The sequence below is a fragment of the Vanellus vanellus genome (genome assembly GCF_965231255.1).
Source record: "Vanellus vanellus genome assembly, chromosome: Z".
In the NCBI taxonomy this organism is placed as follows: domain Eukaryota; kingdom Metazoa; phylum Chordata; class Aves; order Charadriiformes; family Charadriidae; genus Vanellus; species Vanellus vanellus.
The window spans coordinates 70,173,929-70,201,315 of record NC_138908.1 but is presented as its reverse complement, the minus strand read 5'-3'; the positions used below and the strand labels follow the sequence as shown (position 1 = coordinate 70,201,315).

At 37.3% G+C, this 27,387-nt stretch overlaps 1 protein-coding gene across 1 annotated transcript in view; it reads right to left on the bottom strand.

Annotated features, from left to right (window-relative positions):
- Positions 1–27,387, bottom strand: part of NIPBL (NIPBL cohesin loading factor) — a 171,435-nt gene that overhangs the window by 67,474 nt on the left and 76,574 nt on the right. The window contains exons 5-9 of the mRNA XM_082496966.1: positions 22,554–22,653; positions 20,759–20,910; positions 19,550–19,710; positions 14,167–14,260; positions 5,262–5,894 (exon numbers count right to left, since the gene is read on the bottom strand). Of these exons, the coding sequence (XP_082353092.1) occupies positions 5,262–5,894; positions 14,167–14,260; positions 19,550–19,710; positions 20,759–20,910; positions 22,554–22,653 (1,140 nt within the window). The remainder of the gene's footprint in view (positions 1–5,261; positions 5,895–14,166; positions 14,261–19,549; positions 19,711–20,758; positions 20,911–22,553; positions 22,654–27,387) is intronic.

Genomic DNA, 27,387 nt, shown 5'->3' with positions numbered 1-27,387 from the left:
ACACTGTCTTGTCTCATCTTCTGGTATCAGTGACTGTAACCTTCTGCAAGATTACTGTACAGATGACTACACTTATAACTCCGTTTTTAAGGAAATAAAACCCCTATAACATATTTTTGGAAACGAATGCTAATATACTGGTTATAATTACACATTCTGTTTCATTAATTGGCTACATAAAACTAGATGTAAACAAATTACTCATTCTTAATAGTGTTATTCTATTAGTTTCCTCTTTGGGGAACTTTTGGGGGTAGATGGGTAATGGGGAGAAAGGGAGAGGAGCTCAGTAAGAACTTAAAAGGTAAGAGAAAAAGGTTACTTACCTATAACTGTCGTTTTGAGAGTTTTGCTCCGGCAGATTCACACTCTTGGGATGTGTGTCTCTGCTGCTATGGGCTTGGAACGAACTAAAAAAAGAAGGGCCCACAGCAGGCATCCAATGCCCCCTAACTGATCCAATTATTGAAAATAAAGTTATTACAGCTTCACTTCTTCCTAATTCAAAGAATCCACAGTAAGATTCCAAAGAATTGGGTAAAATAGATCCTCATAGGTAAAATATATAGGGGAAAAGAAAACAGAGGTACAAATAGGTTTGTCTCATTTAAAAAACGCTTCTAGTGCTTTTAAGTTTTAAAAAAAATATTAGACTGAAATGGTTAGTGATTAATGATTTCATTACTCTTCTCACAAACTCCACAGAACAGTGCCTTTTACAAGTAAAAGTAGAACTCCGTAATCTGTTAAGACAGCTGCATTATATAAAAGCGTTTTTGAAGTAGCCTAGAATCTATCAGTGAACACACAGTACTATGCATGGAAGAGCCTGAATTAAAATTTTGCAAATCTGAATAAAACAAAAAACTAAAGCAATCTGAAAAAGAGTCTCTGAAAAAAGACAGGTTACTTCCTGTTTTTTCAAATAATTTTCAAGGTTATCTTCCCTTTTCCCCTTCCTAGAAGATTCAGAGCTCCTTTCAACATGAATATCTTAAATATTTTTGATTCACAGTATTTTGGGTTTTCAGAAAAGCATGAAAGGTATAAACATTGAACCTGCAAATTAATTCAGTAGCAGGTCTAAATCTTGAAGAACAAAAAGAGCTTAATGTAATGTTCAAGGAAAGGTTTAGAATGAAAGTGACTGACTAGCTTTGAACTACTTGACTATACACAAAAATAACCCACTTGTATCTGAACAGTGGCAAAGCACGAGTAAGGCAAAGAACTGAGGTTACCAAAATAAAATTTCTCCCAACATCCCCCCCAACCACCCAAGGAAAAAAAGATTCCTGAGAAGAACAGAAATTCCTGGGACATAATTTTTGAAAACTCAACAGGATTTCCTGTACTTTCTTGGAGTAATCAACTTCAGAATGTGAACAAAGCACATCGCTAGTTAAGTGAACAAAATAGGTTCAGAATATTGTTGTGGAAAAAGATACCCCTTTCTGTAATAGGCCTTACAAATCACTTTTTTTCCAACTCAGATAATTTGAGTCTTGATAAATAATAGCTGGATCTATCTGTAATATTACACATCCTTTCAAAAGAGAAGATATGATCTAGTATTGATTGACGACTTGTATCTGATAAGAGGCCATTGTGAGGGTGGCAATGGGAACTGAAGACCTGAGGTATGTCATGTTCCATGGACTAATTTATTTGTTCTGAAGCTATTACACATAATAGATGTATTAGAATGTAACTTTTGGTGCCAAGTGCCTTGATCTCCAAAATCACCAACTATTGCTTTCCTTAACAGATACGGATAAATTACTTGCAAAATTATCAATAGAGAGAGACTTTCTTGATGGAAAAAGTAGGAAGAGGAGATGGATTCTTGTCCTTCCACAGAGAGGACAAGGATGAAAGAAATTTTTTCAAACTCTGCAGCTCTGTATCATGATGAGAAGATCACATAATCCACTTGATCCAAGATCCAAATAGACCGAAAGGATAGAATTATAAAAACAGAGCTCTGAAAAACACTCAGATATGAGGCAAAAGGTCTATATTATAAAATCACTCCTTACACGTCACATACATTAGAACAAATCTGCCAGATTTTCCATTAGTGATTTTTGCACTAAGAATTACTTTTACAGAAATCAAAAAGCATGCAATCAGGTTCCAGAAAGATACACTGCTTTTCAAAGGAGGGACTTCTGCAAAACTCTCTGTTAGTTCCACCTCTGAAACAGAGACTACCTTCCACTTTAAGAGACCTTTTTTGGTGGAAGCTAAATATTTTAACAGTTTTGTTAGAATTAACTATTTATTACAGAAAGTACTATAATTACTAAAGGGCTCCAATCCCCATTTTCCACCTTACCAGACATTATAAAAGGACCTCAGCATTAAAAAACAAAACAAAACAAAACCAAAAACCAAAATGAAAAACCCTTAGCATTGCCTCAGACAAGTGTAGCTGTTGTATAATTTTTACCAAGAACCTCCCCCCCCAAAATCTCTGCCTCTCCTCTTGAATAAACAGTTCTACCACACTACTGGTTCCAAGCCTCAGAAAGAACATGTCACATCCAATCAAAGCCTTACTATTAAAAAGAATGAATCTGAAAACCTTTGATAAAGCATAGTAATATAGAGATTTCATGTCTGAAAAAAAGGGCTGAAGAGACCACTAACCTGCTATCAAAACTCGTGAGTACAATTCTACTTGAAGTACTTTATGGAAGACAACAATGTGTGCCTACACAGAAAGTGTAGTGTGACTGTAATATATATCCCAATGTCCCGATTACAAAAGCAGCAAAGATGCCTTCATGCACATTTTAACATGTTCTAGCATCTTGAGTAAGAGGCATGCTTGCTATGGTAAAGCATCAGCTAGCACTATGCATTCCCGTTCTAATTAGATCGGGTACTTGCTACAATCACACTATTTTCTTGTCATAACGCGATCTGAAGTTACGGTATGTATACTAAAATGCAAAAATTCCTGGCTTTTGCAGAAATACAGCAAGGAGCTTCGCAAAAATTAATGACATATTTAGGAGTTACTGGATATATTTCTAGCAGACATATTCCCATAGGAACAATAGAGGAAGCTTCCTCCTGCTGTTGCACCAAACCAAACAGCTGTAACTACGACAATCCCCAAGTGTATCAACCTGTAGACATAGTACAAACTTACAGCAAAAGCATTACCAAAAAAGAGGTACCACATTTCTCCAAAGTAACAGCTTTTCAGGAAATCTGTCCCAAGACTCCTAAAAGTCCTACTCAATACTACTCATTCATGGCTGAAACCTCAGCAGCCAAAGTGAAAAGGGCTGCTGTCTAGCATAGGGGCAACTTACCACCATTGCATAAATGGTGAATATTTGTCCCAATATAAGGCAGCAACTCTTGCACCTGATTCATAGCAACTGCAGGAACTCAGGAAGAACTGAGATCTGCCAGAGGAAGCAGGTAGAAGGGAAGCATAAGGTTGGAATCCTGATTTGGTAAGATGGTTATTGAGCAGTGGTGAAGGGGAGAGATCACATTCTATAAAAACCACTCCTTTTCCCAAGAGAAACAAATCGGAGTCTGCCCGTGGGTATGTAATTATGGTAAACAAACTTTACAACTATTGCTCAACATTTCCTGAAAACCAAAACAAAAGAGAAAGTGTGTTTTAGTCTTGCTTTAAGTGCTTTAAGGCTGCCGTGCCCCGTCAAAAATACAGTGCATTCTTCCAGATGCTTCTCAGCTAAAACATGCTGGAGTACCTACTTGAACTGTGTTGATATCTAAGTAGCTTTTGAAGTATTAGGAGACAAACCACAAACTCTCCATCAATAAATTTAAAATTAGTAGAAGAGACTTAAGTAAAGTAACAAATTCCCCATTTCGTTAAGTTAAAATTAAGGACAGTAGAGATCTATTTTTAAGGTGAGCACACACTTTCTCCATATATTCACAAACAACGTTTCCTAAAAATACTTGATTTAGTTACCAAATAAGAAATATCTAAGAAGTTAAACTTTTTAGTAATGGCAACAACCACATTTACAAACACACACACACAAATAAACTCTCTCTCGCCCTTCCCACCCCACCATCTTTAGAAACAGAAAAAAATCTTTGAATAGGGAGAAAATTTGTGCTCTTTCTGCTGGTTAAAGACCCAAACTGTATATAAATTCAGTTCTATCCATGCAAGTATGTCCAAAATTGAACATTTTTACCTATGAACTTCCAAAACTGGGATTTGCGCCATTTTCTACTCCGCAAGATTCTTCTTGGGTGTATCTAATCTAATAAATTACCATTATACTACAGAAGATTTTTTTCTTGGAAGTTACACATAGTGCAGAGGAAGTGCCTGAAAAATACTTATGTTAACCTATCACTATCTAATTTATAAAACACATGCTATCTTCAAGATTTACATGTAGGCACTGCATCTATTTTTGAGATTTCTGAAGCCTAAGACCTCCAAACCAGTTAACAACAGAAAAAAACAAAATAACAACCACCAAAAAAAAAAAAACCCAACCCAAAAAAACCCCAAACCAAAGAAGACAGATTCAATGAAATCAGTTAAGACAACCAGTACAGCTACTGAAGTGAAGAGAAAACATTTCAGAGGCTCCTCTCTGGTTCTGTGCTGGATACCATATAGATATATGATAGTTTTCTAAAGCTTGTAATGCCTACATGATAATGAACAGTTGAACAAACATTGGAGACAACACAGCAGTATATATTACCCAATCATTAATACTGCCTTTAAAAGAATAGATGTGATTTTAATCTAACACCTCTTTCACATTAGGTTCAAATGGGGATATGAATAGAAATGGGATATAAGAGTTTTCCTGTATTTTCTTAAATTATGCAACATGGGTAGTTAACTAATAATTCAACTACCAAACCGTATTACAAATTTTGACTTATGGTACTGCTGGGATTTTAGAAACTGTAAACATCAACTGTACTTCATTCAGTCTCATGGTTCAAAATAAGAATAGCTTAAAAAAATTTTGAAACATAAGAACTTCGCTTTCCATCCACTAAGACCCCCAAAATAAAGAATACCAGATATTAAAAATATGCATTTATGAGATTGCAGTTCATTGTTGGAGGGGAATGGAGATGAATGTCGCAGAAGAACCTACACTGATTAAACAGAATTGAACTACGTGACAATGACAGGAATTTTTATATATATATATATATGGGGTTTATATGCATATATATATATTTATATAATATATATAGTGTATACACACACACAATCCTTTTACCTTTATCTTGCACTTCTTTTGAAAATCGCTCCCTTTCAATAGCTGATTCACGTTCTATCCGCTCAATTTCAGCCAATGCATCCAATTCTACTTCATCATATGACGTTATAGTTCCTTGTTGCGAAACCTGTTGCTGTGTCTGTACCACAAGAGTTTGAGCTTGTTTTGCAGCAACTGAAGTGTTCTGTTGTAAAACAGGCACTTGTTGTGCCTGAAGGAAAGCTGTATGTTCATGCTGCGGCAAACACTGAGCAGCGTTTAGTGGGCGGTTAACATCCTGTGGAGTAACGGGTGTTTTAGAAGTCTGTCCTGGGTACTGCACATTAAAAGGAATATCACCCTCTGACACACTGCTGTTTTCCAAACCAGAAAGCATATCATCCTGCTGGTCCATATCCGAAGATCTTACACGAGAGAGTCTTAATGTAAGCTTAGTGGAGTCCTTGGAAGGAGAACTAATGATATCATACATTGCAGCTTTTTCAGTCTGGTCTTTTTCATCCTTGCCTAACTTCATTTTCTTTTGTTTCTTTTGCTTTCTTTCTGGAGAATCTAACAATATGTCTGGGGGAACATCTCTAGGTGATGAATAAGGTGGAGGCTGAGATTGTTGGATTAAAGGTTGTCTTGATCCTAGAATAATAATTCAGAAAAACTGAACAGTTATGTTGTTTCATGTTTATATAAAAACACACTAAATATAACCTACATTATTTTAATGTGTATTTCTACATATATCCGTGTTCACAAAAGTTCTAAATAAGATTGGTAGGAAGCCCATCATTCCTAGATCAAGATGCAACACAGATAGCTGCAGTGTATTTCCTAGGAATTTCAGCAGTCCAGGGCAGGTAGAGAAGGGATCATTTCGGAGAAGACGGAACAAAAAAACCCACCACCAAAAAAGAATAAATAAAAATAGTGCCTGCAGATTCAGAATATCAACTATTAGAAAATGGTCAATGAAAGCAAGCTGACTACAGAAAAAAGAAAGATTGAAAAGATTTTTAACAAGGTCCGGTGATGAAGACTTAATGATCAATGTACAGGCATTAGCCATTTCAGTCACACATTTTAGTCAAAAATAAAAATCAAAACATACACAACCTCCTTAATTTTGATTCTGACAGTTCGTTTGCAACTTTTAGAATTTTTTTTTTAACAATTTTATTTTAGGTAAACTCATTCCAACCTCCCCTCAACTCATTACTATCTAGAAGACGCTAATTATCTTAAGGCATTTTTCTACCACTCCCTGCCTTATCTCCCCCTCTTTTTTTAAATGTATGAATTTTTACTTCTACATGCATTCGTTCTAGGCTTTGAGTGTATCTAGAGAAATTTTTAAAAGAGGCTATTTTTAATTAAAAATATTCTCCAATTAATTGCATCTAAATCTTTTGTTCCTCAAACTAAACCAGCTCCTCATGACTGTTAACCCAGAAAATAGCTTTAAAAAACAGAGAAGCTTTTCAACCTATCCCAATTATAATTTTGAGCTATAATTTTTGTCTTAAAAAGGAATACTGGTGTGGAGAGAAAAAAAAAAATGCCCATTGGCTGGAACAATAGGGCCAGCCTCCTCTTGTTAAAGCAAACATTTATCAGACTTCATTGATTCATTGGGCAAAACCGATCTTCAGAAAGCAGTGACTGAGATTATTATTAGTCATTCTGGTTCAAGTCATCATAGGTCAGTACTTCTAACAACAATCAAAAACTAATTGGAATACAGGTCCCCATGTGCTTCATTCAAGAAACACCACAAAACAAGAAAGCAGCTTTATTCTGCAGCTTAAATTTCTACCAGATATTTTAAGAAATAAGAAGAATCATTAAGCAATGTACTGACCTGCAGATGAAAAAAAGAATGGATACCTCTAGAAAAGCTTCAATTCATATGAAAGGTGTGCTTTTACTGATGACTTCTTTGGACAGACTGCTATACTTACTTTCTGTCCCTAATACATTCTGTGAGAAGTCCTATAATTTCTGTATATAGAGAGCAGGGTATGAAATGGGTTTATCTTACCCCTTCTTGACCATCAGCAACAACTCCATAATCTGCCAATAACATCCACAATGTTGGGAAGCCCTGTTTTGACTAATCCTGACTTTTTCCACTACTCCACTTCCCCTCCTCGAATTAGATACCACACTCAACCACCAGTACTGAAGTCCTGGCTACACCCTATGAAGATCTCTCATTTGTCTTTCACCACAAATTCCTATTCTTGTGATGCTCTCCCCCACCAATTACTGTCTCTCTTGGTAATTTACAGGACTGTCGTAATGTATAGCAGAAATCATTAGATACCAATTTCTTTTATGGTAGTGACTACCGCTCAAGAAATACAAGCTGCATTTTTATTTCTACAAATATTAGAGGCAGCTTAAAACTTTTCAAAAAGATCTTACTGACATCTCATTCTTGAATTATCTCTTAAATGAATACTTCTGAAGTTGCACAATGGAGTATTTACTGTTTTTCAGAGTTACACTTCAAACAGAGGCCACAGATTTGATTTCCCATTGTCCTAAACTTTTAAGTAAATATGACAAGATTGTTCTGATTTGGTATTAATTTTGTGTTTGTCATGCTGAAAAATAACACTGCAGCAACAGATAAGGTGGTTCTTTTTAGCTTGGGGTAGACTTGAGAAGGTCAGAAGGATTTCAGTGCATTCCATTGAACATACTTCGAATCCAGTAAATGATGAAACAAAAGTAAAGTTTTCCCTCTCCTAGGCAGCACTACGAATAGGTATTTGGAATTATCTTCCTCCTGAAGAAAATTCCTGAAAGGTGTTGATAGTAAGGCCTATAAGCCACATTTTAAGAGTACATGTTCTGGCAATAACTTCACATATTTCTGAGATGTCTAATGATGGTTAAGTCTCTGGCAACGAGGAGGCCTGGAAGATGTAATGCCTATATCTTGACGTGAAAAGAAATTGAAGAAGATGAAGTATTCTGGAACAGTTTCACTACCACAGACTGCAGTCTGAACAGGTATCGCACATCGAACAAGTACACATTCTGTTGGATGCTTAGACTTCAGGCGAAACATCACCCATTATACAGAGAAAGTTGTGCCTATTACTGTTGAAGTCTGTCTGGAATATTTCTTATGGAGAAGGCTTGAGCCATTATATGTCTGAGAACAAAGCTCTTACAAGACTTGTTGATAAAAGAAGAAATGCTTTTGTGGAAAGAATACGCAGACAGGCATGATCTGCTTGCTGAACCAGTCAAGATTCCAAGGTTGAGAGGTTTGTTCTACAAAATGCTGTGAATGTAGTAAATCGTACAATGATGTTTAGAAATGATCTCCGGGAATGAACCAAACTTCAGAATATTCTTCTAGAACAGAGAATATATAGACAGCTTTTGAGTCTAAATCTAGGTCTGTGTGGCAATTCAGGAAAAAAAGTATCTGACTTTCTGCAGTTGATCTTCCAGAGTATCAGTAAAAGAACTTTGTGCAATCTCTTTTTATATGGCAGGATTACGTAAAACTTGTGAGATAAAAAGATATTCTCCACTGATTTGGGAATTGTATCATTACTGATCAGCAAATACTGATGGGTCAACCAGGTAACACCAAATGTAGCTGAGAAGCAGGTAACATCAATAAGAAATACGGCCCTTACAGAGAACAAATACACCCATCAACAATACCTCCATAGTCTTTCAGTAACAGTCATCCTGACCACCTCTGATAATCCTGGGACTGTTTCTCTATATTAATTAGTTTTCCTACTGATTCCTAGTGGTAGATGGCACTGAGCATTGAAGAAGTTTTATCATCTGCTGTAGTAATTTGTAAACACCTTTTTTCCGTGACTCTTGACTGATTGTTATCAAATCCTTTATAATGCAAGCAACTATAAAATGCATTGCATTTACAGTGACGTAGCCTTCTTAAAAATGTAAAGTTTCAAAAACACTTCTTGATTGTTTACCCCTGGAATGGCTTCACTTGCTCACTGTGCGTCAGTAACTTGCGTAGCTCCTTCTCTCCAGGAGACTGCACACATCACTGACATCTCCATCTTATGGTTTTTGTCCGCACGCTTTCTAAACACACCACAATACGCGCATCTTATTTAAGCATTCGTGATACTTTCTCTGATCATCTCTGAGTCTCTTCAGAGAAAAGACAACCTGCCTTTCAGAGCTGATTCACCAAAGTCACACCACTGATCACATTATTTGTTGTAATCCATATGGTTAATAACCAACTATTAAGGTTATCAGGAACTTAGGATTCACATAGTTTACAGAATTTTGAAGAATTATTAGCTTTCCACTTGCACAACAACAACTTCCAAAGGGTCACTCAAAGGGTTATTCCTTTAACTCCCTTGCAGGTTAAGGTTCCCAGGTGTTGACAGAAAGTCTTTCACCCATTCTACATCCTCTTTTGCCAGAAGTATAGTTCCCTATGCACAAAAGATGTAAAAAAACTGCTAGTGAACAAGTGAAGACTAATGTCTAATACTTTGTTCATAGCATATTTGAGAGAAATTTCAGGAACATTCAAATGCTACGCTTTTTTAAATCCATAGCGAAGTGATACCTGAGACTCCAGAAACATTATTTAAGTGGCTACCAAACTGTCTTTTGAAAGAGAGGCTTTAAGGAATGCGTATGTGCTACATGTGGGTTATTAGACTTCACATCTGTAATTATACTGTAAGTAAGTTCCTAAAGGGAGAAGCTGGAGAAGGTGAAAAGAACCAGAGCATCCATATTGCATTCATACTGATGTTTATCTGGTGGAAAACCTAAGAACCTGGCAATAACAGAACCTGAGGGACACACTACTGCCAAAAGATTTTAAGAGACTGCAGTTACAATGTGTAAATGGAAGGGTCTAATTTTTTTAATTTAATATGACACTGTGTACCACTTTCACATAAATGAAATGTTTTCATGAAAATGGGATCAAATTCACCCTGGAACTCTGGCTAAACTAATCTCAGAAATGGTAATAATTTTCTTGAGAATTTGTGCCTTCAGCAGACTCAAAAACCGAAAAACAGGCCCTTCAAAAGAATGGTAAAGGACTGCCCAGACTATTATACATAGCCTGTATGACTTGAGTACGTACTATACGAACAATTTCTATGTAAGGATTGAGATAATAATAAAGAGGTAGTATTCCAAAGTGAATTTGTTAAGAATAAGTATCATCAAATCAAAATCATTTTATTCCATAAAGATGTAGGTCTTGGGTATTAAGGAGAACTGAGTGCCATATCTGGACTTTAGCATGGCTTTCTATATAAAATCAAAGAATATTCCTCTGGAAATCTTCTGAAGTTTTGTACTAGAGATAAAATTATTACTTATTTTGATTAACAGGATTGTTGACATTTGTTTTCAAAGAGCACAACTTAATTTAAAATTCAAACTTAAAGGAATAGCATGAGACAGACAAATAAGAACATACATTTGGGAGGTTTTTAGGGACAGATTGTATTAACTTTCCACATACTCTTTCAATAGTTTTCAGGGAACAGTCCCACCGCTTTCTCCAGAGCTTCATGAAAATGAATGCTTCATGAAAAACTCTTAAACTTGGCTGTTTCAGCTTAGAACTGCTGTATCCAGAAGCATCTTTGCATAAAAGAATTAAGACTTGAAGAAAAACAAGAATGAATGTTTATTTTGGCCCTGTCAGAAAAAAATCTTTGAATAAATTTCTTCTTTCTTTTCAAGGAGAGAGCGTGAGATGATAATTTTTCCTAACCTTTGAGAGCACTCAAGTCTGTACTACTGATTTGAGAAGATTCCTAATTCTTCTTGCCACCCACTATACAATCAGAGATCAAGTGCAGAGGAATCTCTCAGGAGAAGTCTTATAAATCCCTTAAAAATAAAAGTAATATTTCCAAATTATTCAGAAAATAATCAAATACCCATTAAAAATTTCTGGATGAAATACAACTTATTTCTGGAAAAGAGTGCAAAATTATATAGTTTCATAAGGGTTGTTGCTAGTCCTCACAGATGTTTTCCCAGGAGTTTAGGAAACTGCATGGTAACAAGACTGTAAATGATATGGACTCTTCTCTTTGGAAAGCAATGAACTAAAAACATTGTGGAATGCTTTCCTTCATACAGATCTTTAGAAGTTGTCTTAAAAAAAAAAATCTTTTTCTGAGGTTCCAGAGCAGTGGGAAAGCAGAACAAATGGATAAAAGACTTTGACGAGTAATTGATCCTGGGTAATGGAACCCACAGAATATTTTATGAGAGCAACAAAAGAAAAATACTCCATGTTAACTCTTCATAGATTAATTCATAGAAATGAATTTTTTAAGAAAGCAGATGTGGTAAGAGATGACAGCATGAAAGCAGAGCCATTATTCTGTTTGCATAGCTAAAAATATATAATTTACCTAAAAATGTAAGGATAAAGACCTGGATAAAACTTCAGCTGCTCTGGTACCTTTACTGCAGCAGTAGTGAAGCAAAGATTTCGATAACAGAGAAATTTTGCTCCATTGAGTAAGTGAATAACCAACCAAAATAACAAATAGAACTCTCAAATATTTGCCTGCATTGCAAACAAAATTTCTCCCTCATTCAGATTCTGTGGATCAGACAGTTATGTTCAGTCTTCAAGTAATTCAAGACTGTGCGATCACATTCTCCAAGTCTCCAGCAGTCCTTGCTATTTCCGTGTCAAAAGTACAGAAACAAAGTCTGGACCCATACCTTCAGTAACTGCCTCAAGCTTCTATGTTACATAAGAAAGTTTAGATAGTGTAACACCTTCCTAAGATCTCTCTCTGGACTGATGATGTCTAGTGCCATTCTTTTTGTCATGCCAAACAATTAAGCATTTTGCTAATTTCCTTTGTCAAAGTTTGCAACCTGTCAACCCAACTTTCAAGGGCTAATGAGAATAGCAACAAAAAGCCCAGCAAAGATACCTGCTGTTTGTTCATCACTGGAGAATTTATCAGCACACCTTTCACTCCAAATCATAGGCGAAAAACTCTCTGTCAGGGATGTCCTGTTCTAAATAACACTGTAATTATCCACACCTTTTCCACACACTTCTAAAAAATGAGATTAGAGGAAGTAAAGGTCTGTCAAGATTCTTTCATCATCAAGAACTGGTTCTCTGCATCAGGGTTCATTAAGCTCTTTAAGAAGGCAAAATGGTAGCACCATTAGTAACAGTAGTGTAGAAGTTGGGTACTTCATCACTGGGAAAAGTAAAGCTAACATACAGGTAAATTAATCAAAAAGCTCCTGTTGCACCTTTTCAGCCTCTCTCATGCTGAAATATTACAATCTGAACTGTACAATCAGATTGTTTTCAGAAATAATCTGAAAAGGTATCCCTTCAAAATGTGGTTCTGAGACAGCCAATTGAAACAGCAACAACTTTAACCAAAAACCAATTCAAATATTCTTCTGGCTGAGTGGTAAACATGTATCTGAGTGGAAGCAGCTTAGATTCACAACATTGTTAAACTGATAAACTCGACAGAGAAGAACAACCACATTTAGTCTTCACCATTCACACAAGTCTTACAAGTGCTTTAGCACTAGACCTCCTGAAATACTGATGCTGCTGGCATGCTATACACATGCTTCTCACTTGCCTCTTAAGACACTTTTTCCTATCACTGTTTAACACAGTATATGCCTACAGAGGATGAACCACGGACATCATTTAGCAGTCACAGGATCATACGATAATTCAGTTAAGAGGAGACCTCAGGAGGTCTGTAGTCCATCCTCATGCTGAAACAGGGTGAGCAAGGTCACATTTTGCAGGACTCTAACCAGCCTGATCTTGCTTGAAAACCTTCAAGGGCAGAAAATGTACAGATTCTCTGGGCGTCCTTTTCCTATGCTCAACTGTCCTGATAGTGAAAAAGTTTTTCCTTAGACCTAGTTAGAACCTCCCATTTCAATTTAAGTCCACTGTATTTCATCCTTCCTCCACAACACTGAAAAGCCTGACTCAAGTCTTCCTGATAATCTCCTTATAGGTATGAGGAGGCTGTTCTAAGGTCCACCCCTGTCAAAGACATCTCTCCTCCAAGTTGCACGAGGCCAATCAACACCTTCACCTTCTATGGAATCTCCCCCAACTCCTGTTCTCCATCTCCATCTAATCTGACCATCCAGAAAGACTTCATTTTGTTTTGGGGCTAAAGAGAAGAAAGGACTGTTGCATCTTTCTACTATTGCCATGTAAGTATGTAAGCACTGAAAAAAAAAAATTAGCAAGAATATGCCCAAACCCCTACCTTGCTAAGTCTCATGTATCTCAGTCATTGCTTCTTAGGGATAATATTAAAAATAGCAGTATATATTCCAGAATTTAGCATGAAGAATTATTTTGAGCAGATTTTTTTTCTTTTCCCTCTCAACAGTGTGACAGCTCACCCTATTCCTTCTCCACAGCTAAGGTTTTTAGGCTTCATTTAGGCTAAATGTACTGAGCCTTTATCTACATTTAATTTCATGTTCTTAAAATTTCATGACTGCAATTAAGACATTTAAACATTAAGACTGCATGTTAGAATACTTAGGAGCTGGTTAGGAGTTCAATACTTGTAATGCTGCCTTTAAACCATTTCTTATGTTGAGCAACATTATAAAGAATTTTATCCTCATATTGGAAAGGATTTTAAATCCTTCTGTCCTCCATGAATTTCAGCTTTGTTTTGAAGGATGATTAGTCAATTTTTGGACCTTCAGAAATTTCTTCTGGATCAGGGCTCAAAATAATTTTGTATCCAAAACTTAAAGACATACTCTGTAGTTCTACTTCAATACAGAAGTCAGGAGGAATAACTAAATACTTCTTTTAACTCTGTTCTTTAAGATTGGGAAAAAAAACATTGATATTTAATGACTGCTAGACTACCTTTAAGGGTTCCATCACTTCCAGCTGGAGAGCAGACTGACTGTGGTGACCTCAAGGAAAAAGATGCAGCATTCCTTATTGACGGATCGCCATCCTAAAGTGACAATGATAAAAAATTAACATTATGAACATGAACACTTAATAAAGACTGAAATTAGTACACATACTGATAAAATGGTTTGGACAAAAAAGCATACAAGAAATATCAGAAAAAGATTTATTTACATAAACATCTGTGTAATTTAGACTGCTGTTATACTACTATATAGGCAATATTCCAAAACATAATGAGGCCTAAGAAGAATCTATAACCAGAACACGTACACAAAACCAACACAAATATATGTACGTACATGTCTCCTAGCTAAATAAGCAGTTTTGGTTTACGCTAAGATTCCATTTAGAAATTTTTTGTTACAGGGACTTATAGTAAAGAGCTGAAAAGCAGATACCTGACATCTATACAGTATCAGCTGAAAGAAACTTAGAATAAAATGTAGATTTTTAAAACAAACCCACCATTTTTTCACTTAACCTACCCTTAAAGCTTAACTAGAATGCCATCTTACTCTAACAGCTAACAAATTAACACTGTATTTATATCCTCCAGCACACACACATCAGGACTGAACAAAACCTCTAGCACTCTGTCCTGGTTTGAGGTAAAACAGAACCAATTTTGCTCATAACTTCGCTTCTTAGCTGGGCCTCTTCTAACAACTGAAATTAACTGCATATTGTGCAGACACTGTTCACTCTCTCAGAGTGATAAGACCAATTGTTCATAGCTGATGCCCAGGCATGGTATGCAGAGAGGCTCTTGCTTACACTTATTGCTATAACAGCCAAGGCCAACCAACTTTGTTATTTGCCCCGCTGGAGGGTCGGAAGTGGAAAAGCATAGTGGGGTCCCACCTGCGGGGAGGAGCGGAAAGGACAGGTGACCCAAAACTGACCAACAGGGTATTCCATCCCATCTGCCTCCTGCTTAGTATGAAAGCTGAGGGATCAAAGGGTCAGCCCTCTTCCTTCAATGGCCGACGTCTGAGGAGGACTCTGTTCGTCTGCCTGTGATCCCGATCCTGAATCCAGATCCGGAATCCAGTTCCCGTCCGTCACTGAGTCCAGCCTGGGACTGCCCCAGTGCCAGCCGGTGTCGTGATTGTCATCTCGGGAGTTTGATACGGTTTTGTATATTTTTCATTATTTCTTTTTATTTTATTATTAATATTTCATTAACGTAGTTTAGTTCCTTCTAAACTCATAAGTTTCTTTTTCCTCCTCTGCCTTTCTCTTTGAAGGGGGGTAGAGGGGAGCAACTGTCAGTCCCATCTGGGGTCCCCCAGGTCCCCAGTGGTGGATTTTGGCCTAAACCACAACACACTCTCATTGCAGCAGCCGAGAGAGTCTCATATAAAACACAACTGGAATAACTTTAGCTTGTTATTTGCTTGTCTTGACAGTTAGATAGGAAACAACTCAATGGCAATACGAAGCACTTCCCCATTACAGCAAACAAGTTCTACTATCTTCTCAGTTTTGCTCTGAAACACTTGCTTCAATGGAATTCATAATTTCTGACAAACACCTTCATAACATAATACTAATGACAATGTAATGATGCCCATGGTCTGTCTTTAAGAATGTAAATGTGTCCTTTTTACCCCTACACTATCTTAAAATTAAATATGAAATTCACTGTTTAAATTCCCACTTAATATTCTACATGGGTATTTTATTGCTTTCATGGAGCCCTCTGCTGGTCACGAGTATACTCATTCACTCAATGCCCTAACTAGATTTAAACTTCTATAGAACAGTATTTACCATTTTTAATAGTGGTTTTTATACAACATCTACAGGAATGTTTTGTCAAAGAACAAACTAACAACCCCTGTATCTATGAAGAGACAATGTCTATAATTATAATCAAATTACAAAAAGTCCGTTTTTAAAAGAGTAAAGTTGTACAAAGGCAGTCTCCAAAGAAGTTCTAAAGTTATTTAATCTGATTCCTAATTAAATTGGTTATTTCAGTAGCTAATATTCTAACGTGGCTCCTGCTGAGGTACCTGAATACACGCAGTTCTTTCATATAACTTTCTTTTTTTCCAAACCTGAATTATTTGCCTGATAAATACCCTTTATCCTTTTGACCAATTTCAGCCCAATTAATAGAATGTTGGCAAGCTCATCTGTAATTATGTATGGAAAAAAATCAGCAGCTGGTAGTAAGTTAGAAAGCTAAATTGGCATTTCAAGGAGATAGAAGGCTGCACAGATTAGCAAGTACACACTCCCTCTGGCAATGTCCAAACAGCCAATTTCCACACGCATAGCCATAGACTAAACAGTGCACGTTACACCTTGTGAAGACATAGTTGACACTGCTTAGGGGTGCTTACATGTTAAAGAATATAAATCCGTAAGAAACCAGATTTCATCAATTTCACCATTCATGGGCACTTAGAAAACAATTCTATCAGATATTTGTTCCCCTCCCGCAGCACAATGAATCTAAAACTCAGGCTGTGCTATTAATTACACTTATTTTTGCAAGTGTCTGCAAAAAGAGTTGTTGCCTCATGTGCAAAGAAATCTAATATTCAGATTCAACACTATAAAAACAACTGTGTCTTAAACTTATACATTGTTATTGTAAGTCAAACAATTAATTTCCTGATGAGTTACTCATTTACCTATTACACTGAAATTACGGAACTGATTTTTTTCAAACCTTACTTATCTTTGACCTGTAACAAATCTCAAAAAAATCCCCCCAAAAAAAGTTTAGTAACTTTTTAGCATATAAGTTTTATTAGGACAGGAGAGGTCCTCTACTCACGATTGCCAAGGACATTGGCAAAGGTAAGTTTTATTAAGTTAATTAAACAGACTAGGTAGATGACCTCTCGGGTACATGTGCCATTCCTACCATAGCTGACAAATTTTCAGAAGTGCTCGTTTAGTTTCCTAGTTCAGAGCTTCACCAAATGGTGATATGTAAGCACAAACTTATATTCTAGGAATTCTCTCAAGTCTACCAAAAAATCATCCTTAAATTGACTATATGTGTAGCAAACTTTCAAGGGTGTATTTGTTGATTTTGTAGAATCATAAATTGAAATACACAATATTGCCGCATATTCCCCACATATTCCCCCCAGAGCCATGAGGGTGATCCGAGGGCTGGAGCACCTCTCCTATGAGGAGAGGCTGAAAGAGTTGGGGCTGTTCCGCCTGGAGAAGGGAAGGTTCCAGGGAGATCTTATTGCGGCCTTCCAGTGCCTAAAGGGGGCCTACAGGAGAGCTGGGGGAAGGACTTTTTACTAGGGCATGTAGCGATAGGACGAGGGGGAATTGCTTTAAACTGGAAGAGGGTGGGTTTAGACTGAACATAAGGAAGTTTTTCACTTTGAGGGTGGTAAGGCACTGGAACAGGTTGCCCAGAGGGGCTGTTGAGGCCCCATCCCTGGAGGTGTTCAAGGCCAGGCTGGACATGGCCTTGGGCAACATGGTCTAGTGGGAGGTGTCCCTGCCTATGGCAGGGGGGTTCGAACTTGATGATCTTCAAGGTCCTTTCCAACCTAAATCATTCTATGATTCTATATCCTGTAACTATTCACATTTTTTTCAAAGCAATAAAATCCTAAAACTAAGAAATAATAGTACTTATTCGTAACTATCTTCGCCAAAGGTCACACTGCTTCTAAAAAGGCTGGAACATAAGGCTTGTTATTCATACCTAGATGCAAAACTTTAATCCAAATTCTTCAAACTGTTTTCTCCATGATAGCTACAAAAATCACTTTTAAAGGTATAATTACACATAAAATAAATATAGACATATACTCCACTTAAAAAATGCACAAAGGGATAAAAGACCAGGTTTACAATGTTTACTGCTTTTTACATTTAGTATTTTTCCAATTAAACCAACCAATGAGGGTATGCTTTATGTTTTCATAGTCTGTCTGCTTTGAAAGTGTTTCATTTCTAAGTTTGCACGAACTAGGATGTGTTTGCATTGCTTGGATCACAAAATTAGGGATGAGTATTTTTAAAAATTATGAAATAAATTATCCTAATATTAAAGTTTTCCAAAATCCTGTCTTAACAAAACCAAGATTCTTTCGATAGTGTATGGTTAACATAGTTGGGGGATATATGTACATTTAATGCCAAGAACAGCCTCCTACTTTGAAGAATTTGCACTGCTGAAGCAGAGACTGACAAAAACATCTGATGATTGTGTATTATGATAGACTCCTTCATTACAACACTCTCTTATTTATGGTACTACTTCTTAGTGAATATTTTTAATCTGCATAATTCTTGCATTAAAAAAAAAAAAAATGAAGACTAATAAAACTACTAACTCTCTTGGAGTTTTACTGTATTAATCCTGGCAAGGGATTTAGGGAGCCTGGTATTAATAGTATACTTGTTGAATACAGCACTTTTTTGCTTCCACAAGCTAGTTTAGGAATACAAGGTTGCCCACAGTTTCTGTAAACTAAGTAAAACACACACAATCACACACATACAAAAAAAAAAAAAAGAAAGAAAAAAAGAGAGGCTTGCTTGCAAACCAGGTTTTGATGAAAAAATAAAATTTAAACTTAAGTGCTCTCCCCTTAAGAGATGTTAAAGAGACTGTGTGCCAAACTTGTAAAGAAGAATGCCAACAAGCTTCATCCACAGGATGAGATGCTCATTAAGAAGAAAATCATTAGTTCAAAGAATGTGTGAAAAAGGTCTGGGTTTTTTCCCTTTTATATCCAAGATTTCAGAAGGAATTTCTCCTGCATGAAATAAAGTCACTAAGGGAGAATTTCTTACAAAGAAACCAGGCCCTAAAACCACATAATAGACTAGTAAGAAAAAATGTCCATAGGAATTCTTGCCTTTCATAACACTACTATATTGCCCAACAGGTTATTCAAATATGTCAAATCTAATTGACAGTTGCGGGGATCTTCAGTGAAACAAGTTAACTATACACCTACTTAGAATTTAGTATTGTTTGCATCAACATATTGATACAGTACTTGTAGAGACACTCTGTCATTTCTTTAAAATAAACTCACACATGAGATTATGTGAAGATTTTTTGCTTTTCCTAATTTCATCATAATGAATGTTATAAATGGTTCCAAAGGAAAGAGAGATCTAGAAAAAAAATATATCTTACACATCAAAGTTGCATGTTTGAGGGTATGCATCTGAAACTGAAATATATTTTCAATGGGTTTATATATCAACAACATAGTAAAATATCTGACTTCTACGGCAGCTAAACACATACTTGCTTTATCATAGTAAATATTTGTTTTATCATAATACACTGATTTATCATAATAGACTGATTTAGGTAACATACATCACTACTTAGCCTGTGCACCATCTGTAGGTAGTCTTCATTTGAGCCATGTCTAGAATTATCAGCATGATGATTAGCTGAGTTTCCAGACAACTGACTTGAAACTTTATTTTCATGGAGATTCCTCATCCCAGCTGTGACAATGGGACTGGATACTGAAGCTGAAATACGAAAAATATAAGTAATTATACAGATATATTCACACACTCGCTAACTATTAAAAAGTTTCAGAGAAAACACCATAATAGTAGATATTAATGAGTTGGACGCAACAGTCTGGAATCTGAACAAGATTTTTGATCACTTTTTGATTGAACCCTTTTGCTACAAACACCTTGAATAAAATTAAGGTATCCAAGATTTTAATTTTCAAGAGGGTTTAAAACCTAAATTTCATGTACAGATTAGCCAAGTTTCCCTCCACATCTATCCTAATTCAGTTGGTATCACATTCTTACTGGTTATAGAAAACTTTGTGTTCCTCTACATAATTTGTATTCACAACCTTTAGTAATTTTGAAGGTATTCCTGAGACACATGTTACATACAGAACAGCTATATATATTCTAAGCACAATGCTAAACTTTAAGGATAAATGGTTTAAAAGAATCCAATGAGAATTCTACTTGCCATCAAAAAAATGCCTAGATACTTTAACAGTGTTCAGGTTGTTCAAGATTGTTTTTAGAAAAGGGAAGAACAAAGAAATCCATTCATTCTGAAGGTCATCTTTGCCAGTTACTGCATACCTTGAGCGTAATTCTAGCCAACTTAGAATTAATCTAGTCGACACTAAAAAGGTTTGGTAAGGCTAAATAAGCTGGCAGCAAAACTTTTGTTACATTGGCAAAAACAAGGGTTTTGTTAGTACAGATAAATGATGGCTACAGCTAACAAATATAAATTTTTGGTTTGTTTTGATTTTTTTCTATTGTCATGTATACATGACAACTATGCAAAACTGGTGTACACAGGTGAGCTATGCAACATGAACATGTGTTTTCCCTTTTCTCTTCCCTTTTATTTTTTTTAAATGAAGTATATGCTACCACTCTGTACAGTCAAGAAAGTAAAGCTTAACATACCTGCCAACTCAAAGATTTGCATTAAGCATGTGACTCCTTCAAAGAGATTAGAAAGCCATGAAACATGCACATGAAGGTAAAGCTGACAGGAGACAGGAGAATAAAACAAACATCACAGATTTACCTTGCTGCATCTGAGGATGTGGTGTATAACTCGGAGGATGTGAATATGGCATGTATCCTGCAGGGCTTTGAGGAGCATATGGACTAGGCACTGGACTGTTCTGTTGTGCCAAAAATCTGTTACCAGAGCTTGTCTGTGGTGGCACAAACCGGCTAAAAATAAAATTCAAAAAAGTTTTTAGAAGTTGGAAAAGCAAATTTAGACAAATTTATTATTTCTTTTGGAACACTATACATTCAGAACACCACAACTTCTTTAAGATACAAAATTCCAGTACAATCAAGAATCTCCCTCAAAAGCAGTATTTTAAGCTATTGATACCTTATCAACTTCGACTATTACTTAAGAGTCACAACTGAGGTACTGCATTAGTAGAAGTAAAGAACAGAATAAAAAGTATTCATAAGACTTCCCCCTAGGGAAAGGAAACAATGACACAAATATGTACTAAAATAAGATCTGCAATTTCCAAAAGTTAGTCCTAGAAGGATGAATGAAAGTGACAGCTAAGTTTTAATGAAAAACTATGTCACTAGTATTAATAAGGAGCCAACTACTCTAAATATGATTTTTTCAGTAAGATTTCAAAGATATTCATCTAACAGAACTATTCTGCCACGATACAGGAATGTGATAGGCAGTTAGTTAGGTAGGACCTGACCCAAGTCCACTGAGTACAACTTAATTTTTTTCACTGGCTTTACCTTAGACTGATCCTACAGATAGGAAGCCATTAAAATAACATAGACTTGTGACAATAATATAAGTACATTATAACCTACATTCCTATATGAGCTTTTCAAAATAAAAATAACCCAAATAAATACTTCAGAAAGTACATTGCACGCTTTCACAACCACCAGTTGTAGATAGCAACTCTATGAAGGCAAGCTTCTATAGAAAGAAATAGGAAAGTATTTAACACAAGGATTTTGCAAGGATTTCAAGAAGACTTTGTAATATTTGTTGTAATATTCACAATTCAAAAACCTTCTTCAATATCCCTTTTAGATATAAAAGTTTAAAACTATACAGTTTTTTGTGCAGATACAGAGCATTTAATTTGCCAAAACAATTACAGCAACTTCAAGTGAAAAGTGAAATAAGTTTATTTTAATAATGACACCTAATAACTAAAAATGAAATCTGTTAAAGCCTAGTAACTGGGTTGAAACTATAGGCAGAACTCTTTCCTCTAGTCCAGAGTACTTTATTGTATTAATAAAGGCCTGGATTACAGGTACATGCTACTTGCCAACACTCAGAAGTTTAAAAAAGAACCAGAAAGTTGATGAGGATGCTGCTGGAAGACTGGCCAAACTACCAGGCCTATCCTCCTCTGAGTGTTTTTTTGTATGACTGTTGCAACAGTACTCCATGCTTTTATAAGCCTTCTTTCCCATCCTCCTGTCACAATGGTACTGTTATACATGCTGGAACACATTAGCCTCTTCTCTGCTATCTTCCTTCCACCAGTCTAAGCCTCTGTCACAGGCAGAAAACAGCTGAAGGGGTGTCAGAAGGCAGGGGGACTCCTTAAGCAGGAAAGTTTGCCAGAATTACGGGAGGGAGAGAGAGCAGAGAATCACGTCTAATGCTTACAATACAAGGATTAATTCACTGAGAGAAACATGTTTCCTTGCCAGCTGAAGAAACTCACCTTGCTGTCAGACAAATGCAAATTTGTCTTGACACTGATCACCTTCCAGTCATATACTTGCAACAAGAACTGACTGCACTGTAGGAAGAATTTGCAGTTAGCTCCCCTCCCACCCCATTTAAAAGAAAGCATTACCTGGAAGGGCTATGTGAGATAGTGGTTTGTTGATAATTGGAAGATGCAGGACTACCACGCATGGAATTCTGAGAAATATTAAACTGCGACATCATCATCCCTATTAAAAAGAAGATAGCAGCATTACTTTACACACATTTCTTTTTTAATCAACCAAGTCTCTCATTTCAGAAACTATTATATACAAAGAGATTATAAACTTTATGTGCATCAACATCATCTAACCGCAACTGTTAGAAAACATTAGAAATATTTGATTCCACATGAGATGTCCATTTTACATCTTAACATAAAAAAGCATTCCCTAAAGCAGTGTTAATTCAGTTATAAATATTAACAGCAGTTCCTTCCTCTGTTCCTTAGAGCTTCCCAAGCCAAAACCTACTAATAAAGAGAAACATTTTATAACAGGACATATATTCCACACCGCAGGCTGGTGTGTACGATACTCATTGTGTCAATGAGCAAAAGATTCGGAAACTTCACAAGTCAGAAGAACACAGAAAGCTTATCTCCCATTTTTAGAGCAAGTACAGCAAACATTCATCTCAGATTGAGTGCTGCAAGATATTCTCACCCTTCCCATAATGCCTTAGTGGTTCCTTTCTACCCAGGGACAAAAGCTTTCTATTCCACCTCCACTATGCTTATAAAGAATGTTATAAAAGAAGCTGCTGAAATATTTCAATTGCAAAGCAGAACCAATATCCCAACTGTAGGGTCCCACAGCCTGTAGATCCCCACAGTCACGCTTTAGGAATTCAGAAGTTGTACTAGCTGGCAAGCCACAAATACCCATGTGCTTGAAACTAATTAATTTAAGAGGCATTTGGACAATGCCCTTAATATTTACTTGAACTTTCAGTCAGCCCTGAAGTGGTCAGGTAGTTGGACTAAATGATCATTGCAGATTTCTTCCAAATGAAAATTCTGTTCTATTCTGTTCTACCTCACATCATTATTAGCAAGAATTTAAAAGAATCTTTTTTTTTCCCCTCTCTTCGATACAGGTATAAAGAATTTCCTAACAATAGCATGACACTGGAAGTTGAAGTGATGCAGAAACATGAAAACTTAAATTGATTTTAAGTTATTTTAATGACAGAATTCAAGGTCTTGCAGCTAAAACAGTTTCAGAATTCACGTGCACACTGCAGCTTGGAAAGCCTCAGAAAATGGTCCACAGCTGTGGATAAAAGCACGCGAGTAGTACAAATGTTTCAAACCAAAGGTTAGACAGAAGGCTGACAGAAGTCCCTTTTCCAGAGAGTTTGGGAGCTGTCAATTCTTCAGTTGTCACCAATTTCAATTACTGCAATATTCACACAAGCAAAACTAGTTTCAGAAATCCTCCCTGCCACCCTCTTCTCTTCCCCTCTCCCTAGCAGAGAAGAGATGTGATAATCCCCCAGGAATGCAGCCGTTCCTACCTTCCGGTAGGTGTGAAGTGCTGCATTCCAAGTATATTAGCACACAAAAACTAGCCCAGAGCAGGAGTGAAAGTCCCACGTTGTGCTGAAAAAAAAATAATCAGAGACCTCCATACTTCAATACAGAGGACACTCCATTGCCCCGAATAACAGAAGGGGATTCTCTAACTCCTGCAAAATGTGTTTAAATGGACACTGTTTGCCTCGCGTAGAGGCAAGTGAGGAGGAATCTCCAGGGGTTTTGTGCTGGAGGCAGCGTGGGGCAGCTTGCCCTCTGCCTGCCCACAACACACTGCCACTCTCAATGCAGACAGGTACAATATCTTTTAGTCAAACTACTAACCCTTAACACTCATGTACAGAAAGCTGACAGAATGCGCCTGTACGAGTATGAATTATAAAGACGAAGTTTCATTTTATGCTTAAAGCACAGACTGCACTTTTAAAATACTTTAAAAATATATCTATTTATTTTCTCCTCCCTAAACTTAAAACATGTTTTGAACCACAGCTTTTGGTTTAAGGGAATGACAGAAAATACACAAATGAATCCATTTTTAATGCCATTTAAAAACCCCTTAAAATTTGTTCTGTGAGGGACAGCTCTCACTTCATCTCTGTTGGGGTTGCGGGGCAGACGTTGGAGGCACAATCTAGTTATAAGAAAAACAAAACAAAACAACAAAAAAAAACCCAAAACCAACAACCAATCACCACCAATAAAAAAGTGTCGCCAAAGTTTCCTGACAGATAACAAGTATGCCTGATAATGATGTATTTAGAAAGAAATAAAAATAAGCCCCAAACATTTAGTTTAAAAAGAAGTTGAAACCAGACTGTGGCCATTAGTATTAAGGTATCTTCTTGTACATTTTTTACATTGTTGTCATATCACTAAGCAGCACATTTACAGCCCCATTGTGCGTTTCTATACCTTAAATATTTTTTAAGGATTTCTTTTAAATCCATCCTTAATTTTGAACATTGGTAATGTCCAGGTTTCAGAAAACATCTTCCTAGTAGTAACATTACTATAATGAGTTTCCTTTACATGTACTCCCAGTCTTGACTATAATGTTTTTATTTGGAAAGAAGTAATACCCATAAATCCATTTTAGCATTCCTACTAAATGCCAAAGAAAGCACTACATAAAAACACAGCTCAAGGTCACAGAAAAAGTCTTGCATGATTAAACTGTATTACAGTATCATGCATGCTTAAGCTAGTACTGCTCACCAACAGATGCATTGTCAGTTAAATATACACATTTCTTGAAAGTGTACATCTGCAAAGTCTTCCCCTTTTACTGGCACATGTGCACTTGAATTCTTGTATAAATGAAAAAAATTATCCAAGTAATTGAAGTTTATGGAAAGATGCATAAGATTTTCATCCCCAAAATTCACAAATTCTGATAAATAGCTTGAAGTGAAAATTAAGTCCTTTCTGAATCCTAAGAAATGCTATGAGTATTAACTTACTGCAATATACTATTTTAGCTCATCTTCCAACACATATCTGCTGAAAGACAAAGGCAAAGTGTTGAGAGGGAAAAGAGAAAAAAATATTACAAAACCTGGAATTAAGTAATATCATAATTTTACATAGATAATTATAAAGAAATCCACTTCACTGATACACTATAAGATGCAAGACAGACACAGGTGTAAGATGCCACCCAGAACTTTCTATGTCATCCGATAAAAAAAGTCTAAAGTAAAATTAACATTTTGCCCTTGTACAAAGTTAGGCCTGACAACGCATGGCGATGTGGACTAGAGCTCTGGAAGGCAAAAGGGCTCAAGAAAGCTGGTTGGCATTCAAAGACCACTTCCTCCAAGCTCAGGATCGGTGCATCCCGAAGAGCAAGAAATCGGCCAAGGGACGCAGGAGGCCTGCCTGGTTGAGCAGGGAGCTTCTGAACGAGCTCAAGTGGAAGAAGGAAGTTTACACTCAGTGGAAGAATGGCCTAACCCCTTGGGAAGATTACAAGAATGCTGCCAGAGTGTGCAGGGATGAAACAAGGAAAGCCAAGGCCGCCTTGGAACTAAACCTGGCAAGGAATATCAAGCTCAACAGCAAGGCCTTCTTCAGGTATACTGGAGGCAAAAGGATGACCAGAGAAGCTGTGGGCCCACTGTTGAATGAGACAGGAGCCATGGTGACGGAGGATGCGGAGAAGGTGGAGTTATTGAATGCCTTCTTTGTGTCGGTCTTTGCTACCCAGCCGGGCCCTCAGGAGTCCCAGGCCTTGGAGAAAGTAACGGGGAAAGAGGAAGACTTCCCCTGGGTTAAGGAGGATCAAGTGAGGCACCAATTAGGTCAATTAGATATTCACAAGTCCATGGGCCCTGATGGGATGCACCCAAGAGTGCTGAGGGAGCTGGCAGAGGTCATTGCTGGGCCACTCTCCACCATCTTTGAAAGGTCCTGGAGAACAGGTGAGGTGCCTGAGGACTGGAGGAAAGCCAATGTCACTCCGGTCTTCAAAAAGGGCAAGAAGGAGGACCTGGGGAACTACAGGCCAGTCAGCCTTACCTCCATCCCTGGAAAGATGATGGAACAGCTTCTTCAGGGCATCATCTCAAGGCACGTGGAGGAAGAGAAGGCTATCAGAAGTACTCAGCATGGATTCACCAAGGGGAAATCATGCCTGACTAATCTGATAGCCTTCTATGATGGTGTGACTGAATGGATAGATGAGGGAAGAGCGGTAGATGTGGTCTACCTTGACTTCAGCAAGGCGTTCGACACGGTCTCCCACAGCATCCTCATAGGGAAGCTTAGGAAAAGTGGGTTAGATGAATGGACAGTAAGGTGGATAGAAAACTGGTTGCAAGACAGAGCTCAGAGGGTTGTGGTTAGGGGCGCAGAGTCTAGTTGGAGGTCAGTGACGAGTGGTGTTCCCCAGGGGTCAGTACTGGGTCCAGTCCTGTTCAATATATTCATCAACGACTTGGATGAGGGGATAGAGTGCACCCTCAGCAAGTTTGCTGATGATACAAAGCTGGGAGGGGTGGCTGACACACCAGAAGGCTGTGCTGCCATACAGAGAGACCTGGACAGGCTGGAGAGTTGGTCAGAGAGGAATCTTATGAAATTCAATAAGGGTAAGTGTAGGGTACTGCACCTGGGGAGGAATAACCCCATGCAGCAGTACAGGTTGGGGGCTGACCTGCTGGAGAGCAGCTCTGTAGAAAGAGACTTGGGAATCCTGGTGGACAACAGGATGACCATGAGCCAGCAATGTGCCCTTGTGGCCAAGAAGGCCAATGGCATCCTGGGGTGCATCAAGAAGAGTGTGGCCAGCAGGTCAAGGGAGGTCATCCTCCCCCTCTACTCTGCCTTGGTGAGGCCGCACCTGGAGTACTGTGTCCAGTTCTGGGCTCCCCAGCTCAAGAAG